The sequence below is a fragment of the Anser anser genome (assembly GCF_964211835.1).
Source record: "Anser anser genome assembly, chromosome: 12".
NCBI classification, from domain to species: domain Eukaryota; kingdom Metazoa; phylum Chordata; class Aves; order Anseriformes; family Anatidae; genus Anser; species Anser anser.
The window spans coordinates 14,174,028-14,199,045 of NC_139733.1; the positions used below are offsets into that span (position 1 = coordinate 14,174,028).

General features: G+C 47.4%; 4 protein-coding genes across 8 annotated transcripts in view; 2 read left to right on the top strand and 2 right to left on the bottom strand.

Moving 5' to 3' along the window:
• Positions 1 to 220: 220 nt before the first annotated feature.
• On the bottom strand, positions 221 to 4,678 carry TMA7 (translation machinery associated 7 homolog). The gene is made up of 4 exons (XM_083796230.1): positions 4,601 to 4,678; positions 4,466 to 4,521; positions 2,667 to 2,754; positions 221 to 392 (listed from the first exon to the last, which is right to left on the bottom strand). Exons 1-4 carry the CDS (start codon positions 4,614 to 4,616, stop codon positions 358 to 360), a joined length of 195 nt encoding a protein of 64 aa, XP_083652356.1. The 5' UTR covers positions 4,617 to 4,678; the 3' UTR covers positions 221 to 357.
• Positions 4,590 to 9,487, top strand: CCDC51 (coiled-coil domain containing 51). 3 transcript variants are annotated; one of them, XM_083796211.1, is made up of 5 exons: positions 4,590 to 4,726; positions 5,870 to 6,129; positions 6,259 to 6,598; positions 6,911 to 7,075; positions 8,630 to 9,487. In XM_083796211.1, the coding sequence occupies exons 3-5, from the start codon at positions 6,281 to 6,283 to the stop codon at positions 9,404 to 9,406; spliced, it is 1,260 nt and encodes a 419-aa protein (XP_083652337.1). In that variant the 5' UTR covers positions 4,590 to 4,726; positions 5,870 to 6,129; positions 6,259 to 6,280; the 3' UTR covers positions 9,407 to 9,487. The 3 variants fall into 3 exon arrangements, with proteins under 3 accessions (XP_083652337.1, XP_083652339.1, XP_083652338.1); XM_083796213.1 differs by having other exon boundaries at positions 4,719 to 4,847; XM_083796212.1 differs by lacking the exon at positions 4,590 to 4,726 and adding an exon at positions 4,950 to 5,192.
• Positions 9,488 to 16,402: 6,915 nt separating this feature from the next.
• PLXNB1 (plexin B1) overlaps positions 16,403 to 25,018 on the top strand; it is a 76,190-nt gene continuing 67,574 nt past the window's right edge. Inside the window, exon 1 of one of the 3 annotated variants that reach the window (XM_083796099.1) lies at positions 16,403 to 16,479. The gene's annotated coding sequence lies outside the window, so the exon portion shown is untranslated. Of the gene's footprint in view, positions 16,480 to 16,596; positions 16,616 to 25,018 lie in introns of those variants that run through there. The other 2 variants (XM_083796097.1, XM_083796100.1) reach the window with 2 other exon arrangements.
• LOC310880425 (uncharacterized protein) lies at positions 16,627 to 24,742 on the bottom strand. Its single transcript, XM_083796225.1, has 2 exons — positions 17,608 to 24,742; positions 16,627 to 17,492 (listed from the first exon to the last, which is right to left on the bottom strand). Exons 1-2 carry the CDS (start codon positions 17,748 to 17,750, stop codon positions 16,712 to 16,714), a joined length of 924 nt encoding a protein of 307 aa, XP_083652351.1. The 5' UTR covers positions 17,751 to 24,742; the 3' UTR covers positions 16,627 to 16,711.

The following is a 25,018-nucleotide window of genomic DNA, read 5'->3' on the forward strand; positions in this document are numbered from 1 at the left end:
AGGTTAAAATCTGTACAAGTTTAATACTCAGGCCCTAGCCCTCATTCTCAAAAAAAAAAAAAGGTGCAGAACTTTAAACTTGTTCTCCTAAATGACTACCAAACCAGCAGATGCACTCAACCTACAGAAGGTCACAAGTAATCTTCAAGAAGTTTCATTTCCAGTGTAATCCAGCAAAGCCAATTTTAAAACAAAGCCTACAGGTAAAGAGAAAATATCACCTCTTAACAAAAAAGTTTTATTCTGACTAAACAAAATGTACAATGTTACCTAAGCGCTAGCGAGTTGTCTTGATGTTCTGAATGTTGCACGGCCATTGAACAATTCGATCACACCTTACATTGTAGCTCGATCACGCTACTTTTTGCCAGACTTCTTTATTCCACCACTGGCTGCCAAAAGAAACAACACAACTGGTTAGGCAACTGACAGAGAGCTTAGCTGCAAGTTTAGTTCTTTATAAAATCAAATCCCCGCTAGACTGCCCGTACAACTCAGATCCCCACCAGAGAGTTGGTTTTGCCTTTGCATGTGTTACTCTCCTCTGTGATCTTACAGACTTTACTCTAAATGAGTAACTTAACGTTAGAAACCAAGTCTCCCCTGGAACCAAATACGCCTCCTAAACCTACAACAGAACTAATTATTTCAACCATTCCTGTGCTCTTCCAAGCACACCCTGCATTGTTTATTTCTTATACAACAGGAGTACAGCCTGGTCAAACCAAATTTAAGGCTAAGGGGATAAAAGCATCAGTATTTCTGAAAAAAAAAAAACACAACAGAGCCCCCAGTTGGGATTGAAGCTCTACTGTAGCAGGTACTGGAATTACAAGAGCCTTTGCGTTCCCCATTACTGAAGAGCATAAAGCAGGGTTCAAGGAACACCACATATTAACACAGCAACAAATGCAGCACTTTTTTGGTCAAATGCTGTTTTTTACAGCATGTGTCATCTATGACCAGTGAAAAGGAGAAAAGCATAGGAGGACTACAGCATTCGTGGCTGCAGGGGCTGATAGTCAACAGCAGACTTTGCACTGTGTTCCAACAGTGTTGCCTTGCTGTAATAATACAATAATCACTGTCTGCTGTTGCTCTCATTGGACAGGGACCAGGTGACTGAAATTCATCTAGAAAAAGACAGAGTAATAACGACGTAAGAATGATCAAGAAATACAGAAGTACTCGCATCTGAAGCGCGCTACACAGAACAAGTTTAGGATGGTAAGGACACAGAAGGGAGGTTCAGGGAATTTTTTTGCAGCAGCATGTAATGCCAAAGACATTCTGTAAGTCCCACACCCAGCACATTTTTTGTAAGCAGATAAATCAGAGGAGCTAGATTAATTTGAGATAAACAGACAAGAAATATCCCACGTTAGTGGAACTGGATTGCATTCCACTCCAAGAACATCAACTCAAATATGAAATTGCAGAACTGCTGGCTAGGATTTGTAACTTATCATTACAGCCACCATGTCAGAGGACTGTTTTCGTGTTACTCTTCTGTGCTTGTGATCTGCCAGCTACGCTGCCAGCACAGCTCCCAGATACAGGAAGGGTTCTGGGAAGAAACTAGAGAACTAAGGACCAGCAAGTCTGACCTTGGTCTCTGGCAAGATAATAAAGTCTGTAATAAAGCAAATGGATAAACAGCCTCGTGAAAGTTAACAGGACTTCTGTAAATGGTAAATCCTTACTCGCTGTCCTGCTGGAACCCTCTAAGGCTATCATTTAGCGTGCAGATAAAGTGAATCCAAGGGATTTCATATTTCCAAACAGCATCTGACAAGATTCCACACAAGCGTAGTTAGTGAAACTGAACTTGCTGTGGGATTGCTGGAAAGGTCCTTTTAGCACCTCTCAATATTTATTTTTTTCTAAAGATTAAGAAGCAAAAGGTAAAGTTTAATGGTCTTTATAGAATGGAGAAGGGATTAGCCATGTTAACGGACCACAGGCCAAAAGCACCTACAGGGAATAGGCAGGATGTACCCCTCAACATCCCTAATGCGATCACTGCAAATGCTGGAGGAGTACAAGGTGACTGGACAGCCTCACGCCGACAGAACCTGCTAGTACCACTGTCTGAAATAAAGACTGGGCTGGACACACCATCAAAACACAGTCTGCAAAACTTCTCCCACAGCATAGCATACTGCACAGTCACTTAAGCAAAAGCACTGAAGCCAGACTTATTTCCAGTCAGTGCGTTGGGTTTTTGTTGTTTTTTTTTTTTTTTTTTTTCCTGCCAGGAATCTCCTACTCTTGAAATTAATTCTTTAAGAAAACAATTACTGCATTTGTTAAACTTTCAGAACTGTGGCAAAGCCTACGTGTTTCTTAATATACCTGGAAAGAAAAGGGCGGTATGCTAAAATAAGAGCCCAAATCTCTCTCCACCGTCCCACTAGAACAGCTTAGCATGCCCTGTACAGTTATACCTGATAAACCAGAAACTGCATCGGTAATTTGGGGGTGAAATTGCACAGTAAAATAAATAAATAAATAAGTAGAATTAGCGTCTCTTTGTTATTTATCATCTGCAACTGCCATCAACCTACTAGTCATGTTGAATAACTTACAGGTACAAGCAAAACCATTAGACTTTTGAAGCCAGAAAGCCCCCCTTTTTTTTCGTCTCAGTATGGCACCTCACTTACCGAGGGGCCCTTTTCCAGCAGCCTTTGCTTTCATCTCCTCAAGTTTCTTTTGCTCCTCCTTCTGCTTTTGTTTAAACGCCAGATCTGTCTAAAGAAAAGAGCAACAGAGCGTGTTAGCATCTCCTCCTCCCCAAAAAAATTTAAAACTGACAAGCAAGGAGAAAGAAATGTAATGTTCTAACACGTACAGTCTTCATAGACAGCAAGGCTGAAAGGGACTGTAGGGTTTTTCCTTGACACTCAGGATTTTGAGATTCCTCACCAGTCCAGTCCATGGCTCAGCTTCCTTAAAACTGGAAAATTTTCCTCTTCTTCATGCTGAAACTTCCCTTGCTACAATGTGAGCTTTTTACTTCCCTTTTCCCCCCCCAAGAGAACAAAACACTGTTTCTCTCTTCAGGTTTTCCAGGATTTTTTTTCTGTAAACTATTATGTCTTTACTAGTAAATCACTCTCTACCATGCTATAAAAAGACAACAAAAAGTGGATCAACGCAAAGCCCACACATGCTACCGCTCTGCTGAGAGGAAAGGAAATGTTACTATATCACATTTGCCACACAATATTTTCTTTTTATGGCCTGTGTGATTTTTTCTTTTGTTTTCTTTTGTTTTGCAACACCTGATTTTCTTGGTACACGTTTAGCGTATGGTCTGTCTCAAATCCTTTCAGGTGCACCTGAAGTTTAGCCACTCCTTCTCCTTGTATCTTACAAGTTAATCGTTCTTTCCAAAGAAAGGGCCATAGCATACATGCTTAGTTAAACAAATCCCTTTGCTTTCCTTCAAGCTTTCTCCAATTTAAGATTACTTTGATCACTAGTCTTGTCCTTTTGACAGTCTGTGGCCCCTCCAAATTTTTTCTACAAAGACAACAGCAGAACTGTCAGTAAGTTAGTCAGCTGGCCAACCATGGCAGTAATCAAAACGTTAGACTCCGATGTAAGACAAAATCTTGCCATCCCCCAGTCAATATATCCTTGCGGTCGGACACTGAAGGGTCAGTAACTGCTTTTAGAGTGTGACTGAGCAGCTACCTGCCTGTTCACCTCCGTCACTTCCCTAGGTCCTGTTTCTACCCAGGTTTTGGCAGTTATCAAGAACTTGATATTTACTGTCCTTCTCCCCATACGCAGAGCTCTGCCCTGCTGCAGATCACAGTTGCCTTTGTCTGGTAGCCTTACTACAATCCATGCTGGTTTTCAGCTTTTACGTTGTTGTAAGTTGGAAGCTTCTAAGCCCTTAATTGTGTCTAACACTTCTCTGGCAACAACGCTTATTTATAAAGTTACCAATTCATCTTTCAAAGAGCCATCACACCTATCTTTTTCCAGCCCCTGCTGCCTCACCCACCCTCCACAATCCTCAGAAGCAGCAACAGCTTACCTCTGCCCTTCTGTTTACGTGCCGTTAACACGAGGTTCACCAGTACCTCTAGCTGCTTCACCAGCTGACAACCCACGGTGTCAGTTCCTACCCTAGGTCATTGGGACCGAGTTTGTGGGGCGGGAAGGGAAGGAGAAGAAGGGGAAGGGGAAAAGATGAGAAGGGAAGGGGAAGGGGATGGGGAAGGGGATGGGGAAGGGGATGGGGAAGGGGATGGGGAAGGGGATGGGGAAGGGGATGGGGAAGGGGATGGGGAAGGGGATGGGGAAGGGGATGGGGAAGGGGATGGGGAAGGGGATGGGGAAGGGGATGGGGAAGGGGATGGGGAAGGGGATGGGGAAGGGGAAGGGGAAGGGGATGGGGAAGGGGATGGGGAAGGGGATGGGGAAGGGGAAGCCCCCCCCGCCGGCCTACCTCATCCAGGTCCTTGGACTGCTTCTTCGGCTGTTTCAGCGGCTTCTTCTTGCCGCCTGCAAAGACAGAGAGCTCCGTGAGGCGAGGCGCGGCGAGGCGCGGCGCGGCACCGGCGGCCCCGGCCCTTCCCCTTACCCTCCCGGCCCGACATGGTGCCCGCTCCCCTCCGCGCCGCTCCGCGCCTCAGCCGCCCGCTTCCGCCCGGCCCCGCGCCGCCGCCGTAGCTCGGTGGCTTCCGCTTCCGGGCCGGGCCCGGGGCAGGTAGGGCAGGGCCTGGGGCAGGCAGAGCCGGGGGGGAACCGGGAACCGGGGGGGGGTGGCGGCGGCAGGGACCGCCGCGAGATGCGGCAGCGCCGCCCGGGGCGGCTCCCGGCCGCCTGAGGTGAGGAGGGAGCGCGGGGCGGTAAGCGGGGGCACGGGGAGGGGGGGCGGGGGGCCCCGGCGTTGTGGTGCGCCGCCTTATTACGGGTACTGCGGCCCCGGGGCTGCTCGGCGTCGCTGCCTTGTGACGGGGTTGGGTAACGGGGCGTGAGCAGGCGGTCAGAGGCAGCAGCCGGGGTCAAAGGCTGACCCCAAACGTCTTCCTCCGGGAGAATCCCCTCCGGGGGACACGCCTGTGGTGTCGTTGGCACCTGAAGGCACAGAATCAGAACGGCTCGGGTTGGAAGGGACCCTAAAGATCATCTGGTTCCAACACGCCTGCCATGGCAGGGATGCCACCCACTAGGTCAGGTTGCTCAGGGCCTCATCCAACCGGGCCTTGAACAGCTCCAGGGGCGGGGCAGCCACAGCTCCTCTGGGCAGCCTGTGCCTCACCACCCTCGAGTGAAAAAGAAAAGAAAATTCATGTGTAAAACTTTTTTAATTAACGAAAAGCATGCACCAAGTATCAGGCTCTCTCCATGTGTTGTTTTGTTTTTTTTTTTTTATTGTTTTGGTCAAAACCTTGTATAGCCATACCCAAACTCCATAAAAAGCCTCAGTTGAAAGTTTGCTTGTTTATAACTTTTAGAGGAAGGGGCTAAGTAGAAAATTAAAATCTTCTTTACACATCAATGCAGGCATTAAACAGGAATAAGCAGTCTGTTTTTGCAGGGTAAGCAGGAATTTTAAGGCTATTTAAAATGTCTGCATAACTCTGAAGTCATTACCTGATGCTCGTATGATCTTTTGGCTCTTCCTTATATTTTAGTTTTGTAGGTAGTCAGTCAGAAAAAACTCACGTATGCTTTAGTACTTCTGTGTTTTCTCTCTGCCCTTTGTGTGTTTGGCTTTCCACTCTTCAAAGCTTCGTATATCTGTGGAGCCTAAAACACAGGGAATGATCGAGCCCCATTTCTTTACCTCTTTGAGCTTTTTTTTTTTTTTACCCCTCTCTCTCATTTTTTTTCTGTTCTTTTCCAGAACTGTTAGCACATGTGACACAGTACACCGAGTTCAAATGTGAAAACACAGAACAAAATTTCCTACGGCAGTCACTTCTACACTGAAGCATTAAATTACTGTGAAGCTACTCCTGCTGGTACTGGATCTGTAACATGTGGTTGCTATTTGTGCAATGAGTAAATCAGCAATCAAGAAGCATGGTGGAAGTACTTAATAACAGCAGAAAAACAGGAATCTGTGGCAGAACTGTCCTTTGAAAACTGTGGAAAATGTCCTAGGTGAGTAATGGCATGAAACTAGTGATGGTTTAGCCATTCTAGAATTTTATTCATGTTCTGATACGTATATGTAGTTTTAAGAGGTATTTACCAGCCTTATTTTAATGACTTTTTTCTTCATCCTTGCAGCACTTTTCTTCAAATTCAAGACATGGGGCCAGTAAAATATAAATCAAGTGTATCCTCAGTGTCCTGTGGCCTGCAATATCACCATTTTATGATAAAGTGCTGTCAAAAAATGAATTTACACGTAGTGCGAACTTACTGTTCCTCGGGACCTAAGCAGCCTGAAGCCAAGTCAGCAATAGAAACGGCCAGGGGTCTTCTCAGTCGGCTGACAGAAACGGGGACTGCTATGGGGAAAAACTCCCTTCAAAAAATATCTGCAACGGGGAAGAGTTGGTGGGACAAATATGAAGAGTTTGTTGGCATTAATGAAGTTCGAGAGGCTCAGGGAAAAGTGACAGAGGTAAATGTGGACAAAACATTAAAAATAAAATTAAAAAAAAAAAGTTTTAAAATGATGAGTTAATCAGTATGAAGTATGAACACTGTCTATGAGGCAAGAAAGAGCCTCCAAAGAGAACTGTGACTCTTTCTGCTTTAACTGGCTGTGCAGATATTATGATTGTGTTCTAATCTAGTCATCTTAGTAAATGTAGCATATCCCCTGAATTGTAATGGAGTGCACTTTTATTTGTTTTCTCCCTGAAATTCACATAACTAGCAATTTTGATCTGGCTGGTAATAAGTCTCTAAAATAAATGATCTCTCTTCTCAGGCTGAAAATGTCTTTATGATAGCTCGAGGCATAGTACGAGAGGCTCGTGAAAATGTAGAATCCCAACAGACTAAACTGAAGGAAATTCGGGACCGCTTGGACAGGGTCTCTCGGGATGACACCCAATACTTAGAACTGGCTACTCTGGAACACAGGTTGCTGCAGGTAACTTGTTGGTATTTGAGTGATGGCAAATATAATGAAAATTTGTGTGCATTGCTTTTATTGGTAGAGACTGGTTTTGTAGATGCATCTTACTGTTGAAGAACAGTGGTCTGAGCTAATCTTCATTATACTTGTTTTAATTAAAGTAATTATTGTAGATGATTTGACATGCAATGGAAATCATATGGTAATGTTACAACAGGGTAGTGAATTTGGAGACAAAAGCTGAAGACAGTGAACCTAGAAAACTAATTGTTTGAGTGGTGACAGGTGCGTGTCAACAGAAAGCTGGGATTCATGGAAGGTTAATTCGTTGTGATGAGGAAAGTTCACTTCTGGCTGTTAACCCATCAAAACTCTCATCTGCCTTCCATCTGGCTGCAACACCCAGTCAATTTTCTAAGGCTTTTGTCAGAGAGCAAAAGAGCCAGGCTGCTCCACGAGGGAGGATGAGCAAGAAGTTGAGGTTGACCACAGCGCAGGCAGGGTTGTTATCCTGCACCCACAGGGTGCAGTCCTACAGCACCTCACCCGGATGAACCATGGCGATAGGAACACGTTCATCAACAGTCCATCAGTCACAGATAAAGGCAAGGTAGCAGCCAAAGTCAGCCCAGAAATCCAAATGAAACTGCAAGGACAGCAGGAAAAAGGCATGCCTATGGCAAAGCTCAGGCAAGGAGTGGGTACGCATACCTGAGCTGAAATGGAGCTCCTGGATCAATGCACAGAGCGTCAGAAAAGAACTAAAGAGAGCTGTCCAAATAAAAGATCTGCTCCAAAGAGCAGATGAAATCTCAAGAAGAACAGAGCTGTGCATGACTATGAAGGAAGGTAGAGCTAAAATTACCGCTGTCTGTAAGGTGGTACCGCTGTCTTACAAGAGGAATGCGTGCTTAGAAGAATGAGGTAATTTGGGGAATGCAGTTAGCTGACAGGCAAGTTAGCTACTATTAAAAAAAAGCAGAATTTTACTTCAGAAAAATTAACCATAAAACTTCCCGGTGTTTTGCTGAAATACAGTGGCTTACAAAAGGAATTGCCACGCTGAAGCTGGCAAAGGCAGAAAAGGAAGATGTACATGCGAGCAGGCAAAGAAAGAGGAGGCAAAAGAATGAGAAGTATGTATGTTCACAAAATTAACCTATCCAGGACATCCTTTTTAGTCCTATTTTCAGTTCCCGTTTTAGGGGGCTTAGAACTGAAAGAGAGAAGTGTGGTGAAGGTGGTGTTTGGAGAAGTAGGCACAGCCAAACAAAGTGTACCTGATGAGGTGAGAAAAGCTTTGCCCCTGCGTACCACTCTTCTGTCATTAGCATGTGACAGATTCTTGTGTAGATGGTCTTCAGTTGTAATTCTTGATGACCTTTTCTATTTCTTAGGTTTGAGTTGAAATTGTCTCGCTGACTGAAGTAGGATTAATAAAGAAAATTAAAAGGGAAAATTATTGAACAGAACTAATGCTTCGTTTCCCTTTTTTCCATCATTTTCATTTTTCACTCTTTTTTTAGCTTCATTTTATAGCTTCTTCAAATCAAAATGTGTTTCTTGCAGGAAGAGAAGAGATACCGAGCTGCCTACTTAAATGCAGAAGAATCTGAGCGAGAAAAATTCTCTCTCTTCTCTGCAGCTGTAAGGGAAAGCCACGAGAAAGAGCGAACAAGAGCTGAGAAAACAAAGAACTGGTCTATTATTGGCTCTGTACTGGGAGCCATTATAGGTGTTCTTGGTTCCACTTATGTTAATCGAGTAAGGCTGCAAGAATTAAAAGTCTTGGTGCTTGAAGCACAGAAGGGCCCAATAAACCTGCAAGAAGCCATCAAAGAACAGGCCTCCAGCCATTACTTGCAGCAGAAGGATCTCAGTGACGTCATAGCAGACCTGAAAAACATGCTGCAAGCAAGGACATCACAGGAAATAAAAGAAGGTGCTTTGTTAGCAAGAGGAGACAGGAATGACTCCATAAAACTAGATTCTCTTTTAATTCCTTTAAAGGAACAGCTAAACTACACTAAACAAGTCAGTTCATGTCTTGGGAGTTTACAACAGCAGTTTAACAGTCTGCAGGAAAGTATAGCACAAATAATTTCTGACGTGCAGAGCGTTAAACTTGCAGTTCATTCCAGACCTATGGAAAGAGCAATGCCAAGGCCTTCAGCAGAGGGTAAGGGACAGGCTTCTGCTGTGAGAGATGTGATCTTAGAATTGTGTGACACAGAGCGGAGACTGGAATCACAAATCAAGAGAAATTCTATTTACAGCACTGCAATCACATGTACTGTGTTTGCTATTACTCTGCCAGTACTCTATATTATACTTAAAGGAAACTGATCTCTAACTAATTGCTGTAATTTACTACATTAATAAAAGTGAACTTGCGCTCTAAGTACCTAGAGAACAAGTCCGCATAAATTTGTGCTAGTGTTTCTCATTATGCTTTCTACTGTACAGCTGGAAAACTTGTAAAGGCTGTCCCTCTGCCGCTGCAGGCTCCATGCTAAGCCTTTCACTTGCGGTGTGTTTTTCAATTCCTCAAGTGAAGGAAATTGTATTGCTTCATCTCTTGACTTCATTCACGGTTTCGTTCTTCTGCAGTCTGGTACTGCATATCATGCCAATCAGTGACCTTCTGGAGCTGTATTTGTGATTTTCAGTTCAAATGATTTTTAATCTAGCATTGATCAAAGTGCTTTATGTGTAATCCTTTATAATTTAACTCCTGATTTATTCATAATTTTTCAGTTTGTCTACACACAACATTAGGAGTCATTTTACTAATCAGATAAATATGTATGCCCTTACCTGTTTTTTTTTTTATTATTTGTTTATTCTAGATACAATCCAATAGTTTGGTATATAACAAACAGCAGGGGCAATGTAAACCAAGAAAGATTGAAGTTATCATGGTACGAAGTATAGCTTCATGAGTCTGTACAGCCAGATGGTATATTTAAAACATGATTAAATTACATGTGGTAGCTTTCTCCTAGAACTGTTTATAATGAAGTGTCCAAAAACATTTCTGGAGCTTCAGCCATGTTAGTTACAGCTCCATGCCATTGAAGGCTAATAGGCAGGGAGAGAGAAAAAGGATTCAGATAGAGATATATTAAGTATGGTGATGTTTATTCTGCAGGTGCAAGCCAATTGTCCTTTCCCTACAGCCTCCTTAACCCATCATTCACTAGCCATTTTGTGGTTGTAGTAATCATCTATGGAGCAATCACTTTCTTATCCCTACTAGTATCTTTTATTGGAACTGTCTTCAGTTTTTATTCTTTCAGTTTTGTCCTGTCTGGAAATTAAAATGCTCTTCTACAGCAGGTGTTTGTAAGATGGTACTTTAATGGTAATAGTGCTATGCAAACTACTCCAAAATGATATTTGGGAAGAAGTGAAAAGTCCAGCTGCCTATTTTCTTGGAAGGGATGAAGAATGGCAGAAAGAAGAAAAATGCTGTCTTAACAGGTAAACGTCAGCATCTCTATGGCCAAACATAAAGTTGTTAGTTTCACTGTGATAAGAAATAGTTTTCTCCCTATGATGGTAGCAGATAAGCAAACCAAACTTGGAACTCCTGCTCTACTGGGCACTTCTGTGAAACCTCGGTAAGGGGCTGCCAACCTCACTTCATGCTCCAGTGCCTTTGTGTAAGCATTTCACAATGACGAAGTTGTTTAGTATACACTCTATGTTTTGTTGTTGTTTTTTTCTGTCAGTCCTTTCTTTTGCCCAGTAACCATATGAAAAGAGTTTGAGGTTTTGACTGTAAGCTTCTAAGATTGTAAGATCTTTGGGACAGGGACATTTGCTCGATGAGGCATCTACTTCATTTGGTATCGGTAGTGCTATTATAATACAACTGAATAAACAGCATTAGGAAAGGCCTGCGATGATTCACTACTTGTAAGAGATGAAATATGCAAAAGGTGGTTTTGGGAAGGACTGCTGCTGATTTATATATTGATTATTTGGTGTGTAAAGTGAACAAGCATTTGTTAGTGAAGCTGTTTGGTCTGATGGCTTGAGACCTGGGATAAAAATTCCCATCCATTTAGCTTCATCGAGAAACTCACACAGATTGATGCAATTTTTCAAATCAATCTACTATTTCAATTTCTTATTTCATGAATGTTTCTATGGGTTCTACTTTTTGCAGGAGAGTGGTGAAAATCAGAGAAGTATTTAATTAAAGGGGAAGGGATAGTACAATGGTTCCATTTGTAGTTTGCCAAAAGTAGTTGCTGAGTAGTTGCTGAATTGTATTTTTTTTTTCTGGTTTAACCACCTAATGTCAGGCCCCCTTACTAGGTAAATGGCTGAATTTTCAATATTCATCATCACTGAAAAACATGGATTATATATGTGAGCATGATTTTAAAATGCTGAATGTTAGGTGGCAAAACATGAAAGTAAAGGCAACACTATTCACTGAAACGCATGTATTTTTGACTAACATCAGAAAATGAGTAGGGGTCTGAGGTTAAACTTGTATATGACAAATAAAGAACAGGAAAATCAAGGGTTGCTTATTGTTTTAAAGCAATCTGCTTTTTTCCATTTAAAGAAGGTATGATAGTAGGTAGCTTTAAAATAACCTGGAGTTACAGGAAGGAAAAGTCTGTCAATGAGATCAGTAGCAAATGGATCTGTGATGAGTGAGAGCTTAAAATACAAAGCCTGAAATTTGAGAAGAGCGGGATGGTGTGATATACACCAAGATGAAAATAACTGGATTTCGTCCTCCAAGGGGGGTTTGGAAGATTCAGGAATAGGTTCTCTGTGTGCAGTGTCGTACAGCTGGCAGAATTCATTGTTACATCTGATTACTGTGGTTGTGCTCTTCCTCGCTAAATCCTCATGCGAAGTGACAGCAGAATCATTTCGATTAGGAAAAAAAACAACTTGTAATAACAATTAGGAGGACAGATGTGTATGTTCCCTCAATCCTGCATTAATCATCACTTTGTTGTGGCAATGGCATGCAGTTTGGTACTCCACCATATGCGTACCCCAGAGCCAGAAGGTGTGGCTGCAGCAGTAGCAGCTGTACCTTGAGCTAGCTGAAGGCAATATCCAGGAAGACACTGCGACACGGACTGTACTCATAATCTGTTCGCTACTTTATGCTAAATCTCTGTCATGGCAACACAGGTGGTAAATACACAAGTTTGAACAAAGCCAGCACAGCTGTACGCTTCAGTGTTTTATCTGAGTGCTCCCATTAGTTCAGGTACATTTGCAGTGCTGACAGTGACTTGCTCTATAGACAGAGTGACATCTCCTGATGATTCATGCAAGGCCAAGTGAATGGTTCATTGTTGCCCTCTTCTTAGGCTACACTAGTTTAAAAAAAAAAAAAAAAGCGCTGTGTAGATTTATTCACAAAGTTTACAATGGGTAGTTGAGTTTTGCTTTCAGAATGAGGTCTTTGAGCTGAAGCTTTCCTCATGCAGGAGAATTCTGCTTATTAAGCACTTCAGACACATTCTTGCTCTTTCTGTAAGCAAAATCATCTCTGGGTAGGATGGCTCAGCCAGCTGTGTTTCCCAAATGTTCATCAGCTAAGAGGATGGTGCTTACAACATTGCAATATGATGTATAATATTGCAATACTTTTTGCAGGTGCTAATGAGGGTGGGGATTGACCGATGCATTATGTGTAGGTCAGAGAAAGCCAGTGCTGTTTGAGGTTATTTCCACTGTTAACCAAACACAGAAGCTGAGTTAAGCAGGAACGTAGTAACAGCGACAGGAAGCCTGCTGGTGGACAATAACTATAGAAAAATGAGCGGCAGTGGTCTGAGCTTGGCTCCTGCCAAGCTCTTTCGAGTTCTTGTTGCTCTATGAGAAACCACTGTTAACTCAAAAGCAAACAGCCTAATGGCTATGGGGAAAAAAAAAAAAAGGCATTCAGTGAGGTCAGTACAGACTTCTAACAGTAAGTGCATTCTGAAGAGAAAACTTGCCATTCCTTCCAGTCAGGAAAGAAATATCAAATGTTGCTTATGAGTACAAAACAGAAGAGACTATCTGTGGTATCACAATCAGTACATGCATATATATTTATTAATACTTAAGTTTTGAACGTCCCGACAGCCTAAGATCCTGGCTGGAAATTGCAGGTGCTCCTGTTAATTTAATTGTAACTATGTTTAGCAAAGACAGGTTCTTCCACAGAATTTTTCAAGAAATTCTTCCCTCACTGTGGAGCTGAGGAGTTAGAAAGGAGTTAGAAATGTCCTGTTTACTTCAGGAATGGGATTGAGATTTGCAGTAGGAGGGAGGTTTGTGAGCTACTGAAGGAGAGACAATGCTGGGTTTGTCCGTAGTATATTTAGAACTGTTTTATTGCCAGATTTTTGCTAGCAAGTTTAATATTCATGACCTGCCTCGCAAAACATGGAGGAGTGCAATCTCTGGTGTTTGACATTTGGTGGGTAGCATAAGAAGGTGTGGGCTTAAATACAGCAAAAGACATCTGGGCCACAGTTTTTATTTTTATGGAGAGCTAAGTATTCAGGTAATTGGTTGTGGCAAGAGTTTGGAGTTTCCATCGTGGGAAGTTAAGGATAGTTTAGATAAACATTTCTAGGTTTGATATAGATATAAATGGATCCTGCCCTGGGACAGTATGGATTCAGTCAAGTGTTTTCAACTTTCTTTGTTCTAAGGCTCACTGCTTTTATTATTATTTATTATTTTTCAGTAAATGGGAGGGAGTGGGAGAGTCTATGGACAACTTGACGTCACAGGCATCCTAGTGCAGGTTATCCTGTAGCACAAGTTATAACAGAATGAGAAAGCATTCAGCTAAGAAAATAATCGTCCATTTCCTGTGGGTCGTGTGGTGTTAGGCACCAGGAGAGAGGGAAAATGTGTACTGCAGCTGTACCTACATGCATGAAGTCTGACCCTACAAGTATCACATTAGTAACTATTTTTCAGAATCAAATTTGCAAGGTGCCTACTCAACCAATTTTGAAATACTATACAAGGATTTTTTAAAAAGCTCTTTTTAATAGAACTTTGCATGCTTCTGCCATAAGCCTTTAGTTTTAAATGGCTGCAGCCTACATTGGCCTTTCTGTGAGTTTGCCTCAGGCAAGCTAACCCATTAAAAAGATTATTCTATTTAAATATTGGCATATCATAAGCTCTCAGGAACTGCCCTCTGCATCAAAACTTGTTATATACATATATACACACGTGTATATATATTCATAAATATACCTATGTAGATGTGTGTTGATTCGGTGAGCTGGTCACCCAACACTGATCTCCTTCAGCAAACACCTCTAGTTCTTGCTCTTTACGGAGGTGAGTGTGATAGCCTGTGTGACTGAAGCCTTCACTTCTGGTGTTGGAAATCTTCACGGTGACACTGGGCATGTCACGTGTAAATGTTTTGGCCACAGATCTATGAGATAAAGGAATTGCCACAAGCATTCCCAGGTTCTTTTGCTGTGTCCTGCAGAGGGGAGGAAAAAAAAAAAAACCAAAAAAAAAAACAAAGCAGTGCAAACAGGTGGTGCTAAGAGAGTCTCTCCCTGGGTTCCTGCAGGTTTCGGGCTGCTGGGCGCTTCTAGGGCTGCATGCTATGCAAGGTGTGTTCAGAAGCAGACCTTTAAACATCAGCAGGCTGCTGCTCGCAAAACCATGGGTGCCCAAATGAGGATAACAAAGACCTTAATGCTCTTTCCAAATGCCCTGACAAACTGAAAACTGGAAAGGAATGGAGTCAGCTTTAAAGTAGGGCAGATGTGGTCAACCTCCTGACTAAGTCACTAAGTCACTGTTCTCGATGCAGTTTATGGCCAGAAGCTACAGACAGTACTCAGATAACCCTCATGACTTTCTTAATCAGTCTCATCCCCTGCTTGGATGGGAGGAAGAGTAAGAAGAAAATCAAAAGGAGTATAAGCAGCTGCTAGTCTTGTGATTACCATAATAGTTACGTAAGAAACTTAGCTAACCTGCTTAGAAGCAGACATGAACAAGGGCTTTTACAGAGGAGAATCCTTTGTGGATTTAAATCTATAAAAATGCTTCTGAACAAATGGAAATAAACTGTTTAATTTTTCCCATAATGTAAAGTTTGTTGTGTCATACTGTTTTCAGCTGTGCAACGTTTGAGAACTAGCTTCTTCTCTAGTTTAGTCTGTACAACAGGACAAGATTTTTATGCAGAGCAATCGAAACTCCTCCCTGCAGAGGGAGATTGTAGTGCTGTGGTGGTTTTAGGATGTGCTGGTGGCTTCTGAGGGCTGTGAGTGCAGGAACAGGAGTGGGAAGGCTGCGCTGTAACTGCCCTGCAGCACACGGCAGCTTTCTGCCCTGCTCCCTCAGCCAGCCCTGCCGTGGGACGGGAGGAAAAGCTGCTCTTTTCCAGTGTGCTCTCTTGGTTTTTGTGGTGGTTTTTGCTGCTTTTTAAATAAAGCTTGCAGATGTTTACCAGGCTGAAGGGGCTGCAGGTCGGGACTGGCTCTGGAGGAAATGTACAAAGGGGATTAGTGTTTGGAGTCAGGAATGAGTTGGAGCAAAGGAAAAAAAAAAGTATTTTTTTACGCTCTTAGTCACCAAAGCTGGATTTCATTGGAAGCGCTTTGGGTGCAGTTAAAATGTCTGATTTGTGAGACGGTGATAGTGTTCAGTTCAGTGAGCTCTAACCCAAACGGGATGTAGTTTGCGATAAGGGTACGGGGTTCCTCAGCACAGGACAGGATCAAGCAAAGCACCGGGACCCTCTAACCCCCTCACGCGTATTTTTTTACCTCAAAAAAATGGATTTTGGGGGTGGAAGCAAGAGAGGCTGGTGGAGCAAAACAAAGCGAGCAGACATTTAGCGACCCCTCAGTCCCTGGGCCTCGCACCAGCAGCCTTCTTCCAAAATGTGCCAGTGAGGGGCAGGCTGGATGTGAGGAAAAGGTTCTTCGCTGAGGGGTGGTCGGGCGCTAGAGGCATTTGGACAATGCTCTCAGACACACGATCTATTTATTTACTTCTTTATAAGAGTATTTATTTATTTATTTATTCATTTATTTATCCAGGAGTGGGACTCGCTGCTCCTTCCCCCTCACACACTCCGTGAGGCGCACCCAGAGTGAGGGAGGAGGCACCGGCACCCCCCCCCGCCCCGCCGGGCTCCGCTGAGGGGAGCGGGCGGCCCCCCCCAGCCACGCCCCCCGCGCCGCCGGCAGCCAATGGGGGCCCGCCGCCGTCCGCGAGCGCGGGGCTGGGGTGGGAAAGTGGGGGGGGGGAACGGGAGGGGGGCGTGGCCTCCGCGCTCGGCCGGCTGCTATTGGAGGAGCGCGGCGGGGGAGGCGGGGCGAGGCGGAGGGGGCGGGGCCGGCGCTCCGCGGCTCGGGGCGGGCGGCGGGGAGCGGCGCGGCGCGGGGCGGCAGGTGAGGGGCGGCGGGGCCGCGCTGGGGGGGGGGGGGGCGCCGGTATTGCTCCCGGTGCTGCTGCCGCAGCCGCCGCCGCGTCCAGGCCCGGGCAGAGCCACGGGGCGCGTTGCCGGGGGTCAGCGGCCGGCGGCAGGTGCGGCCCGGGGGCCGCGCTTTGTCTCGGCGCGGGGGATGGGCGCGGCCGGGCGGGGGCGCGGAACCGGGAGGGGGGCACCGGGGGATACCGGGGTCACCGGGGAGTATCGGGGGGTACCGGGGGTGGGGGCACGGAGCCCCCCCCGGCATCCTCCCGCCGCACACACCGCCGTAACGGGTGGCCGCCCGCGCCCCGGTTTTCCCCCCCCGGTGAACCGGGAGCAGCACCGGGAGCACGGGGCCCCGCCGGGAGCCGCCCCCGCCGGTGGGAGCGTGCCGCGGGGCTGCTCCGGGTCGGGGGGGGTCGGGGCAGCCGGCTCGGAGCGCCCCTACGAGAGAAAGGGGCCGCGAGCCGGCGGGCTCGGTGTTTTACCGAGCCGGTGGTGTGCGCCCTACGAGGCGGGTGCCGGCCGTGATTTGCTCGTTCCTGCACTCGCTGTTTGCACGGAGCCTGCGGGAGCCCCGTGTGAGGGCCGAAACGCAGAAGGGACGAGCCCGGCGCCCGCCTTGTGTCCCGGGGCGTGTTGGTGGCTGGGAGGCGGGGGCGTTCGCACCGATCCGGGCCGAAGCCGCTGCTCGGGGTTGTGCTGAGCCGCTCTGTGCGGCCTCGGGGGAGGCTGGCGTCCCGCTGACGGAGGTGGTCTGTGCGATTCCGTGCTCGGTTTGCGGCAGCGTTAACGGGGTTGCTTTGGCTGGGGACCTCCAGCAGAATCCCAGGAGAAGCAGCGAGGCAAGCTGTGGCCAGAGGAGCAGCCCGGCAGGAAACCCGGCCAGGGCGGCGTGGTGCTGGGCAGGCTTCTTCCGCGCTCATCCTCACCTGCCTGGAGCCCCTCTGGGCTCTGCACGCCGGGGACTTGCCCGGAACGGAGATTTGGCTAGAAAACCGTATAGCGTGGTCACATATGGAATTTTCTCTTTAAATTTTTTCCGACATGTGAAAAGGGTTAGGTTAGTAATGCGATTAACAATATCTAATAAGATTAAAATTACCGGCATAACTCTCTTGAGCAAGGTGGGTGCAGACTGTCAGCAGTTGACGCTCTAATCTCTGCTTTCTCCCACGTTAAGTGCTGCGAGGAGTTCGGGCACCTAGACCCGGCTCGCTTTTCGGAAAAGAGCATTTCTGCCCTCATCTGCTGACAGCTCAGGTGCGTGCCCACCAGCGGCGAGGTGTTCCCAGCAGGACCGTGGGTTGGTCTCAGATAAGAGCAGAGGGAAGAGGAGTGCACTGAGCTGCTGCCTTCGCTTGGTGCTGGTCTTTGTGCTAGGCAGGGTCGTTCGTGCAAGTGCTGTGGCTGCTGGCACGCTTTGGCTTTCCTGGCGGCGTCGGCAGGGACCGCAAGGACTGAGCGAGCCCAGGAGGTTGCTGCTGCTGCCAATTGTGGCCCCGTGTGCCTGGGGAGAGGCTGCTGGCCGGAGCAGTGTGCTGTGAACAAAGCGGCACCCACGCGGGTTGCCTGCGTGGCGGGTGCTATCCAGCTCTGTGCGGCTGCGGGAGGAAAGTGTTCCTGCTTGCAGTCTGCCAGCGCTGCCGCCGGCTTCCTGGGGAGGCTCAGTTAGCAGCGGGCAGGCACGGTGTCCTCTCCAGGAGTTGAAATGCTTTATGCTTCGCTGTGACTTGATGAGAGGAGGTTCAGAGGGAGGTGAAGCAGCCACCTCCCACAACGGCTTGGTATTTTCCGTTGTAAAAGCCCTACCTCTGAACCAGCGAGATTCGCGTTATTTTTATTCTGTCATCTTCCCCTATGTCCAAGTCCTTCCTGCTTCTCAAAGCAAACCCCTCAGGACTTCAGTTTCTCCTCCTCCCTGGCAGCCCATCCATCTGTTATTTTTTTGGTTTTGTTTTGTTTGTAGCTCTCGGGTTTTTCCCAAGAAAAACTTCAAATTGGCTGTGGCGGCCAAGTTCTGAGCCGAACCCTCCCAGCCTTGTCTGAGGGCATCCTGGAGGAAGATGATAGGGCTTTGATCCATCCCAACTTGCAGGCTGGTAGCAGGCAGAGGAGACATGAGCCTGCCTGCTTTCTGGGAGGAATTAGCCCTCTAGACAGGAGCTAAGCAGGGAAGCAGGGCTTGGACAGGTGCCTCTCACTGACCTGCATCTTCAGCGAAACGTCCCCGTGCCCTGTTGGAGCCCTGGGTTTGGGGTTCACTTGCCTGCGGCTCTCTCGAGTGTCTGACTGCAGGGATTGTTGGGTGGATTCATCTCTTGCTGCTTTTGCCTTTGTGGGAACGTGCCTGCTGGTCTCTCCTTGTGCTGGTGTCGTTACCTTGTCCTGCCGTTTCAGTCAGCGCTGGTCTGGTGGTTGTGGTGATGTCTCCACAGCAGTGTTCTCTGAGCCTTGGCCATTCTGGTCTTGGTGCTGGCGGGGGATTCTTAGGAAGCACCTGTACACTATTCTCAGGGGCAAGCGTCTGAGACGTGTGCAGGCCTCATGACGGGACGGGGTTGTTCTGTCAGGCAGCTGGGTTGGGCTGGGAAGCCGCGATCTCGAGGGCTGCAGAGGTGGTGCCATGGTGCGAGCCAAGCGGCCCGCCTTCCCCTCACCATCCTGCCTTCCCCTCACCATCCCACACCTGGGGAGCCCCCAAACACCACCCGCGGGGATTTCAGGGTGCGCTCTCCCTCCAGAACCACACAGGAGATTGGCTTTTGTGCTACGACCGAGTGTGCCACGGCGATACCCGGGACGTGCGGCCGCTGAGGAGCGGCAGCCCTGAGCGGGACGTTGCGGCCTGTGCCGACACGCGCTCTGGTGATGGAGGACCGCGGGGCTTGGCGCCGTCTCCTCAACGCGCTGCTTCTCCCCGGCTGCTGAAGTAATACACGCAGAGGACTTGTTTTCGCTGCTAATATATATATATTTTTAGCCAAGTGTTAACTAAGACATCTGAGTTATTTCTGAGGTTGCAGGAAGCAATTTAGGTCTCCCTTTCGTTAACTACAAGTCAGCACTGCCTCCCGAGGCCTATGGAAAAAAGGCAAAAAAAACAAATCGTATCAGTTTAGGCGGATTGTTTCTTCTTCCATTTGGCACAAATTAAAATCATTATAATACTGAATCACTTTAATTGGTGTTTTTTTTTTTTTTAATAGCCTGCTTTTAAGGTTAGGATTTCACTTTCAAATCCTGTCTGCCACCCCCGAAAAAAAAAGAAAAGGGGGTTGGAAAATGAAGCACAAAGAGCTTTTGTGTTAGCATGATCTGGTAGGAAGATTTTAAAAGTCGGTAAAAATGTGAGATGAATCCTCAAATGATACGGATCCTAAGGAAATTCCCAGATGCCAGATTTTAATTGCATGTGAACTTTCGTTATTTGCTTGCAGTATAAACACTGCAAGTACTGTAAAGAGCACTTCTTCTGCGCCTGGCAAATGAGCGAGTTTTCGCGTTGCTTTTGGCTTTGAAGTTTAGCTGTGGAACAGCACGGAGCTGTGGGCTGAGCTTCCACAGCCTCTGCTCTGCGCCAGGGCTTCTGCTTTCAAAACCCTCTCAGCCCCATAGCTGTTCTCATTTAGAAAATGATAGTTCATCGCCTGAAGTGTCTGGGTGTTACCGTTTTATCTTGGAGCTTGTCTCTGTTCCCGTCCTATCTCATGTGGAAGGTCTTTTGTCCGTGTCACGGGGTGTTTTTAAGGCTGGGGCCATAGGTGTGGGGACTTTGTGGCGGCGGTGGCTTGGCTGAGCTGCTTCGGTGCTGGGGACCAGGGGCTGGGAGCTGTGCGACCGCTCGCTCCAGGTGCCCACCTAAAGTTTGGGGCAAGCCATTGGGATTAATATCTTTAACCAAAAGGATTTGCCTCTAGTGAGAGTATCTGCAGGTCCAGAGCATTTCAAGCCATTGCTGTTCATTCTCGTGCAGTTTTCCTTCATTCTGAATCCGAAGGCAGTGCTGCCTTTGGAGCTGTAGGGTTTGGGTGAACAAGTGTGTCGGCTTATCTCAGCGTAACGTAGCGGTGCCTGACAGCTGAGGTGCAGTGACGGGACTCAAACGGCTGCTGGAGCTGTCAGGAGCAGATCACGGTCTGTCCTGGGTCCCGTCCTTCCCCGCAGCTCGGCCGTGCAGGAGGGCAGTCGTGCCTGGCGCCGTGCGGGTGGGGAAGCTGGCTGTGTTCAGGCGTTTGTCTGTGCTGATGGAACTAGCTTCCTGGCTAAATTGCATGTAATGCTATAAATAGGGTGGGTATATTTGACGTCTTACCCTGCTGTAATCTTTCTGAAAATTACTATGTAGAAGTAGCAGTTCCAGCTTAAGATCTCTGCCAATTCCAAAATGATTTTTGTTTCAAAGTCTCTTCCCAACGCTCTCCTGTCCCACGCTGGTTTGCACTTTGTGACCTCCGTGCTCTCAGCGTGGAGTCACCGTAAACGGGAACGCAGCCAGATCCCCCCTCTGGCCCTGGCTCCTGGAGAACTTGTGCTCTCAAAATCCCTCTGTTGCTTACCGTGGCCATCCCCATCCTCTGTGTGAGGAGTCTCTGGGCTCTAATTTCTGTAAAGAAGCGCCAGCCTCTGAGGACCATTGGCCAAGCAAATGCAGGAGAATACGCTCCTGACAGAGCTCCGTGGGGGCTCTGTGCTCAGCTGCAAGTCCTTCAGACAGGAATTGGAGGTGCAGGAGCAAGGGCCTTGGAGATGCTCCTGTACCTGCCAGGCCGCACCTTGTCAGAAATGACCTTCTTGCTGAAGGTGGTGTAGGGTTTTGAGTGGCTTGGGGTTAATGGCCTTGAAACAACTCTCTTTAATGCTTTCAGCTTTAATCACAATGTTTTTTGTACCAGGCTTACCCCCGGAAGTGCTGGAGAGAGCAGTTCTGCTTGTGAATTACCTAAGAGTGAATTTTCATACGGGGACGGTTCAGTAACTCTTCTGGCATCGCCTGCTGCCCTCCCCACACCAGAGCCGTCAGCTTTTCTCACTTATCCTGTGCTGTCTCCTGCCTCTTAGCATAGCCAAAAATTGTGTGTGCTGGAGAACTGAAGTGCAAAAACAGTTCCCGGGCTTCTGAATCCCACAGTCAATGTTTTGATCCCCATTTGCATGCTGTTCGACTTCCTGCATACAGATTGCAGTCCATTACTGATTGATTCTGCCCGACAGAATGGTAAAACAGGCGTGCGGCGGAATTAATTGTATGGGAGCGGTGCGTGCCGCTGTGGGAAACAGAGGAGCCGTAACCAGGGGCCCTGTTTATTCACCAGCTCTTTTTAGGTAATTTAGCATTTTGAGAGAAATTGCTGAAATGAGACTGCAGAAATGCTGAAGGACCTAGGGAGACTAAGCTGTTTGTGAATTTATATCCTTAGCTTAGCTGAGATGCATCTTGGCTTCATTTCAGCCTGACACTGTTAAGAGAGATTTAAGGCAAAGATCACAAGGACTTTTTGCTTTTGTCCTGCATGTCAGCGCAGCTTTCTCCTGGCTACAGGTGAGGTGTGTTTTCCTTGCATGTCTGTGATTTCCGTGGGGCTGCTTTCACTGTAACGAGTGGCACCAACTCTCTTACCGTTTGCTTGTTTCTTGATAAAGACTTTTCCTTTCTTTTGAGGATACCTAACCAGAGAAAGTTCTTGTTGTGACAGCCTACAGAGGAGTGTGTGCAATTACAAAACAGCCCTGGGTACCTCTTACCAGCTTGTCCTCTCGGCAGTGCGGGCGAAACTTGAGTTGGCAAGAGGGCAGGCAGGTCCCCCAGGGACACTGCGTGCCGGGCTCCTTCTTGGAGCCAGCGTCCCGGTGCCAGAGCTCCTGGCTGTGCTCTGCTTCCAGTGACTGTGACTGTGCAGAGCTGCTGAATGAGGAGCAGCAGGGCAAGCTTCTCCTTCCCTGCACCCCCATGAAGGCAGCTCCCCGCGGCCCCAGGGATGGGGAGCAGGGGCGGCGTGTGCCGGCAGGGTGGCTGTGGCAGCAGCTGCCCTGGAGCAGATGAAAGAGCTGCTTTAGCCTGTCGGGCTTCCTCTGGGCCTGGGACAGTCAAGTCTCTGTCCTCGTAGTGCCCGAGTCACTGCGGCCCCTTCCTTCTCAGCACAACTCATCTGCCAGTGGGGTGAAAGCCCGTGTCAGGAACCGCAGCGAGGAGCTCGGCAGGCTCCTGGAGGGGTGCTGACAGTCACGCTTTCTTGCTTGCTGTACGTTAAACTGCTCCTGTGTGCTGCAGTGACAGTGCTGTGTTCTGGATACTTGAACCTTGTAAATGTGCTGTCTATCCATGGCACGCAGAGGCTTTGCAGGTGACTTGTGTTTCACTGCAGTACCAATGTCGGGATGTGGCATGGCGAAGCTTTCCTTAACGGCCCAGGAAAGACCCCCGTTCTGTAACTCTTGTTCCATAACTGGGCTTTCCTGCACTGTGGAGAGCTGTCTTTGCTGAAGTCTCTGAATAAAGGTTGTAAAGAGTGGAAAATGTCGGCGAGCTGATGGCTGTATTGCAGGTTTATGTTACTTTGGGTCAACCATTCAAATCCATCCCCAGCATCCTACCACCACAGACCATCTATCGCAACAGCTCTTGCACTGGATTAATGAATGCCAAACTCATTAGCTACAGACAAATAACATCCAAATAGCATTTACCTTCCAGATAATGACGATGGTGGGCTTCCTGCTGGGGGATCTTGTATGCTGGCATTCTGCTCGTGCGGCCCCAAGAAACGTGGAGGTTTCTGGTTAAGTAGCAACGTGGTTTGATGTTGTGCCGCTGATCGAAGGTTTGCATCGCTGTCTGGTGCGGGTGGTTAGCAGCAGCGTGCGAGCCCCGGGATGCTGCTGCACTGGGCAAAGCTATTGCAGGAGAACTACCCACTTGTGGTTCTGAGGTTGCATCCTCTTCCTTTGCCTCTGTTGCCTCCTGAAGTTTTGGAAGCCATTGGGTATGCATCTGATTACCTCCCTCCTAGTGCTGTCAACACAGGGTAATCCTAATGGGTGCTGCGGTAATTATTACAGCGCTCTGTGTTCTCCGGAGACTGCTGGGTTGTCGAAACACAACCGACACCTGGCCATCCAGCTCCGGGACTGCAGCCCCAAGGGCACCGTGCGGGAAGCGCCAGGAGGTGCAAGTCCCAACAGTGGAACTCAGCCCAAAATGCAGCGTGCTTTGTTGTAAGCAGGTAGAAATCACATGCATGCAGTTATTCACGAGGGAAATGATTTCAGCCAGTAGAAACACACAAAGCATCCTTGTTACTGCACTCTGTGATGAAGAATACGTTTTGAAAAACTTTTTTTGCAATGGAGAAAGTCTTAAACTTTCTGTGCTTATGAAGCTGTTATCTCTGCAGCAGGCACTGTCCTCTGTGATACCACGTTACCTGCGGGTAAGACTGAGGTAGAACTGATAATGTACAAATCAGTACTGATTTCCTTATCACCTAGTGACCTGTAGGCCTATAGATCTGTCTTGTGTTTGTCTTCAGGCTGGTCTTCTGTATATGCTTGAAATATGTTGTCCTTTTGGCCTGCTTGGGGCAGAAAGCTGAGGTGGGGGAAGGAGAATTGTTCTTTTGGGACCTGCAAGGCAAGAAAAAAGTGTTACAGAACTTGTCTTCTGAGGGAGCAAAACAATTTGTTTGAAATGGAGGTTCATTGTGTACATGTGTTAATTCCCTTTGTTTTTTTGTGGGATGTAAAGGTCACTTTGTCTCTATCTAAACTATGAGAAAATCAATAGTCTAATCAATTTCTAAAGTAGCTTTAGTCACAATGACTACCGTGGTGTGGCTTGGGCTTTGATGTGTGAAGGTGTCCCAAAAAGCTGCTAGAACAGTCAACGCGGAGCATCGTTGCAAATAACCTTACCGAAATTGCAGGGGAATTTTCTGTCCCATTCACTGTGTCCGCGGGGCTTTTTCCCTGCCCAGTCCCAGCACGGCTTCCTCCCGGCGTTTCCACTGAAAGAATAGATCACTGAGAGCAACAAAAGCGGTCGCACGGTTCGCTTGAGCAGTCATGCATAAACGCAGGCAGATTTTCTGCCGTGAAAACCGATGGGTAGCCTTCCCTGCCACCAGCTTTCCATAGGCTGCGTGTTCCTGCGACGAGGAGCGATGCCGGGGATCCCGTGCGGGAGGACAGCGTCCCTGGCAGGCACCAGCTGCTGGCGTTCCCTGTGGCTGGGCTGGGGTGTTCACAGCAGTAAGTCTGTTTCTTGCTTTGAAAATACCGAGTTAAGGGCTGATAAAAGCCACGTGTCTCACTGTTGCCTCAGAGATGTTTTATTCGGAGAGGTGTAAGGGGCACAGCCCTTTGTGCTGCCCCGCCGGCCAGCACCCAGAGCTCAGCCGTGGTCCTGCCAGCACCCAGGGCGTAAGCGCCCTGCCACGTGCTCCGTTCCAGCTCGGAAGCACGTTGGGCACGCAGCACAACACGAGGGCGGTCGCTAAGTGGGAATGCTGCTTGGAGGT

Excerpts from the sequence above, each read along its gene's own strand:
- LOC310880425 (XM_083796225.1), bottom strand. The coding sequence starts at position 17,750 with ATGAGGGCAGAAATGCTCTTTTCCGAAAAGCGAGCCGGGTCTAGGTGC. Across the intron at positions 17,493-17,607 it reads TGCTCAAGAGAGTTATGCCG|CCAAATCTCCGTTCCGGGCA; the intron begins GTAATTTTAATC and ends ACGGTTTTCTAG.
- TMA7 (XM_083796230.1), bottom strand. Across the intron at positions 2,755-4,465 it reads AGTCCAAGGACCTGGATGAG|ACAGATCTGGCGTTTAAACA; the intron begins GTAGGCCGGCGG and ends TCTTTTCTTTAG. Across the intron at positions 393-2,666 it reads TGCTGGAAAAGGGCCCCTCG|CCAGTGGTGGAATAAAGAAG; the intron begins GTAAGTGAGGTG and ends TTCTTTTGGCAG.
- CCDC51 (XM_083796211.1), top strand. The coding sequence starts at position 6,281 with ATGGGGCCAGTAAAATATAAATCAAGTGTATCCTCAGTGTCCTGTGGC. Across the intron at positions 6,599-6,910 it reads CTCAGGGAAAAGTGACAGAG|GCTGAAAATGTCTTTATGAT; the intron begins GTAAATGTGGAC and ends CTCTCTTCTCAG. Across the intron at positions 7,076-8,629 it reads TGGAACACAGGTTGCTGCAG|GAAGAGAAGAGATACCGAGC; the intron begins GTAACTTGTTGG and ends TGTTTCTTGCAG.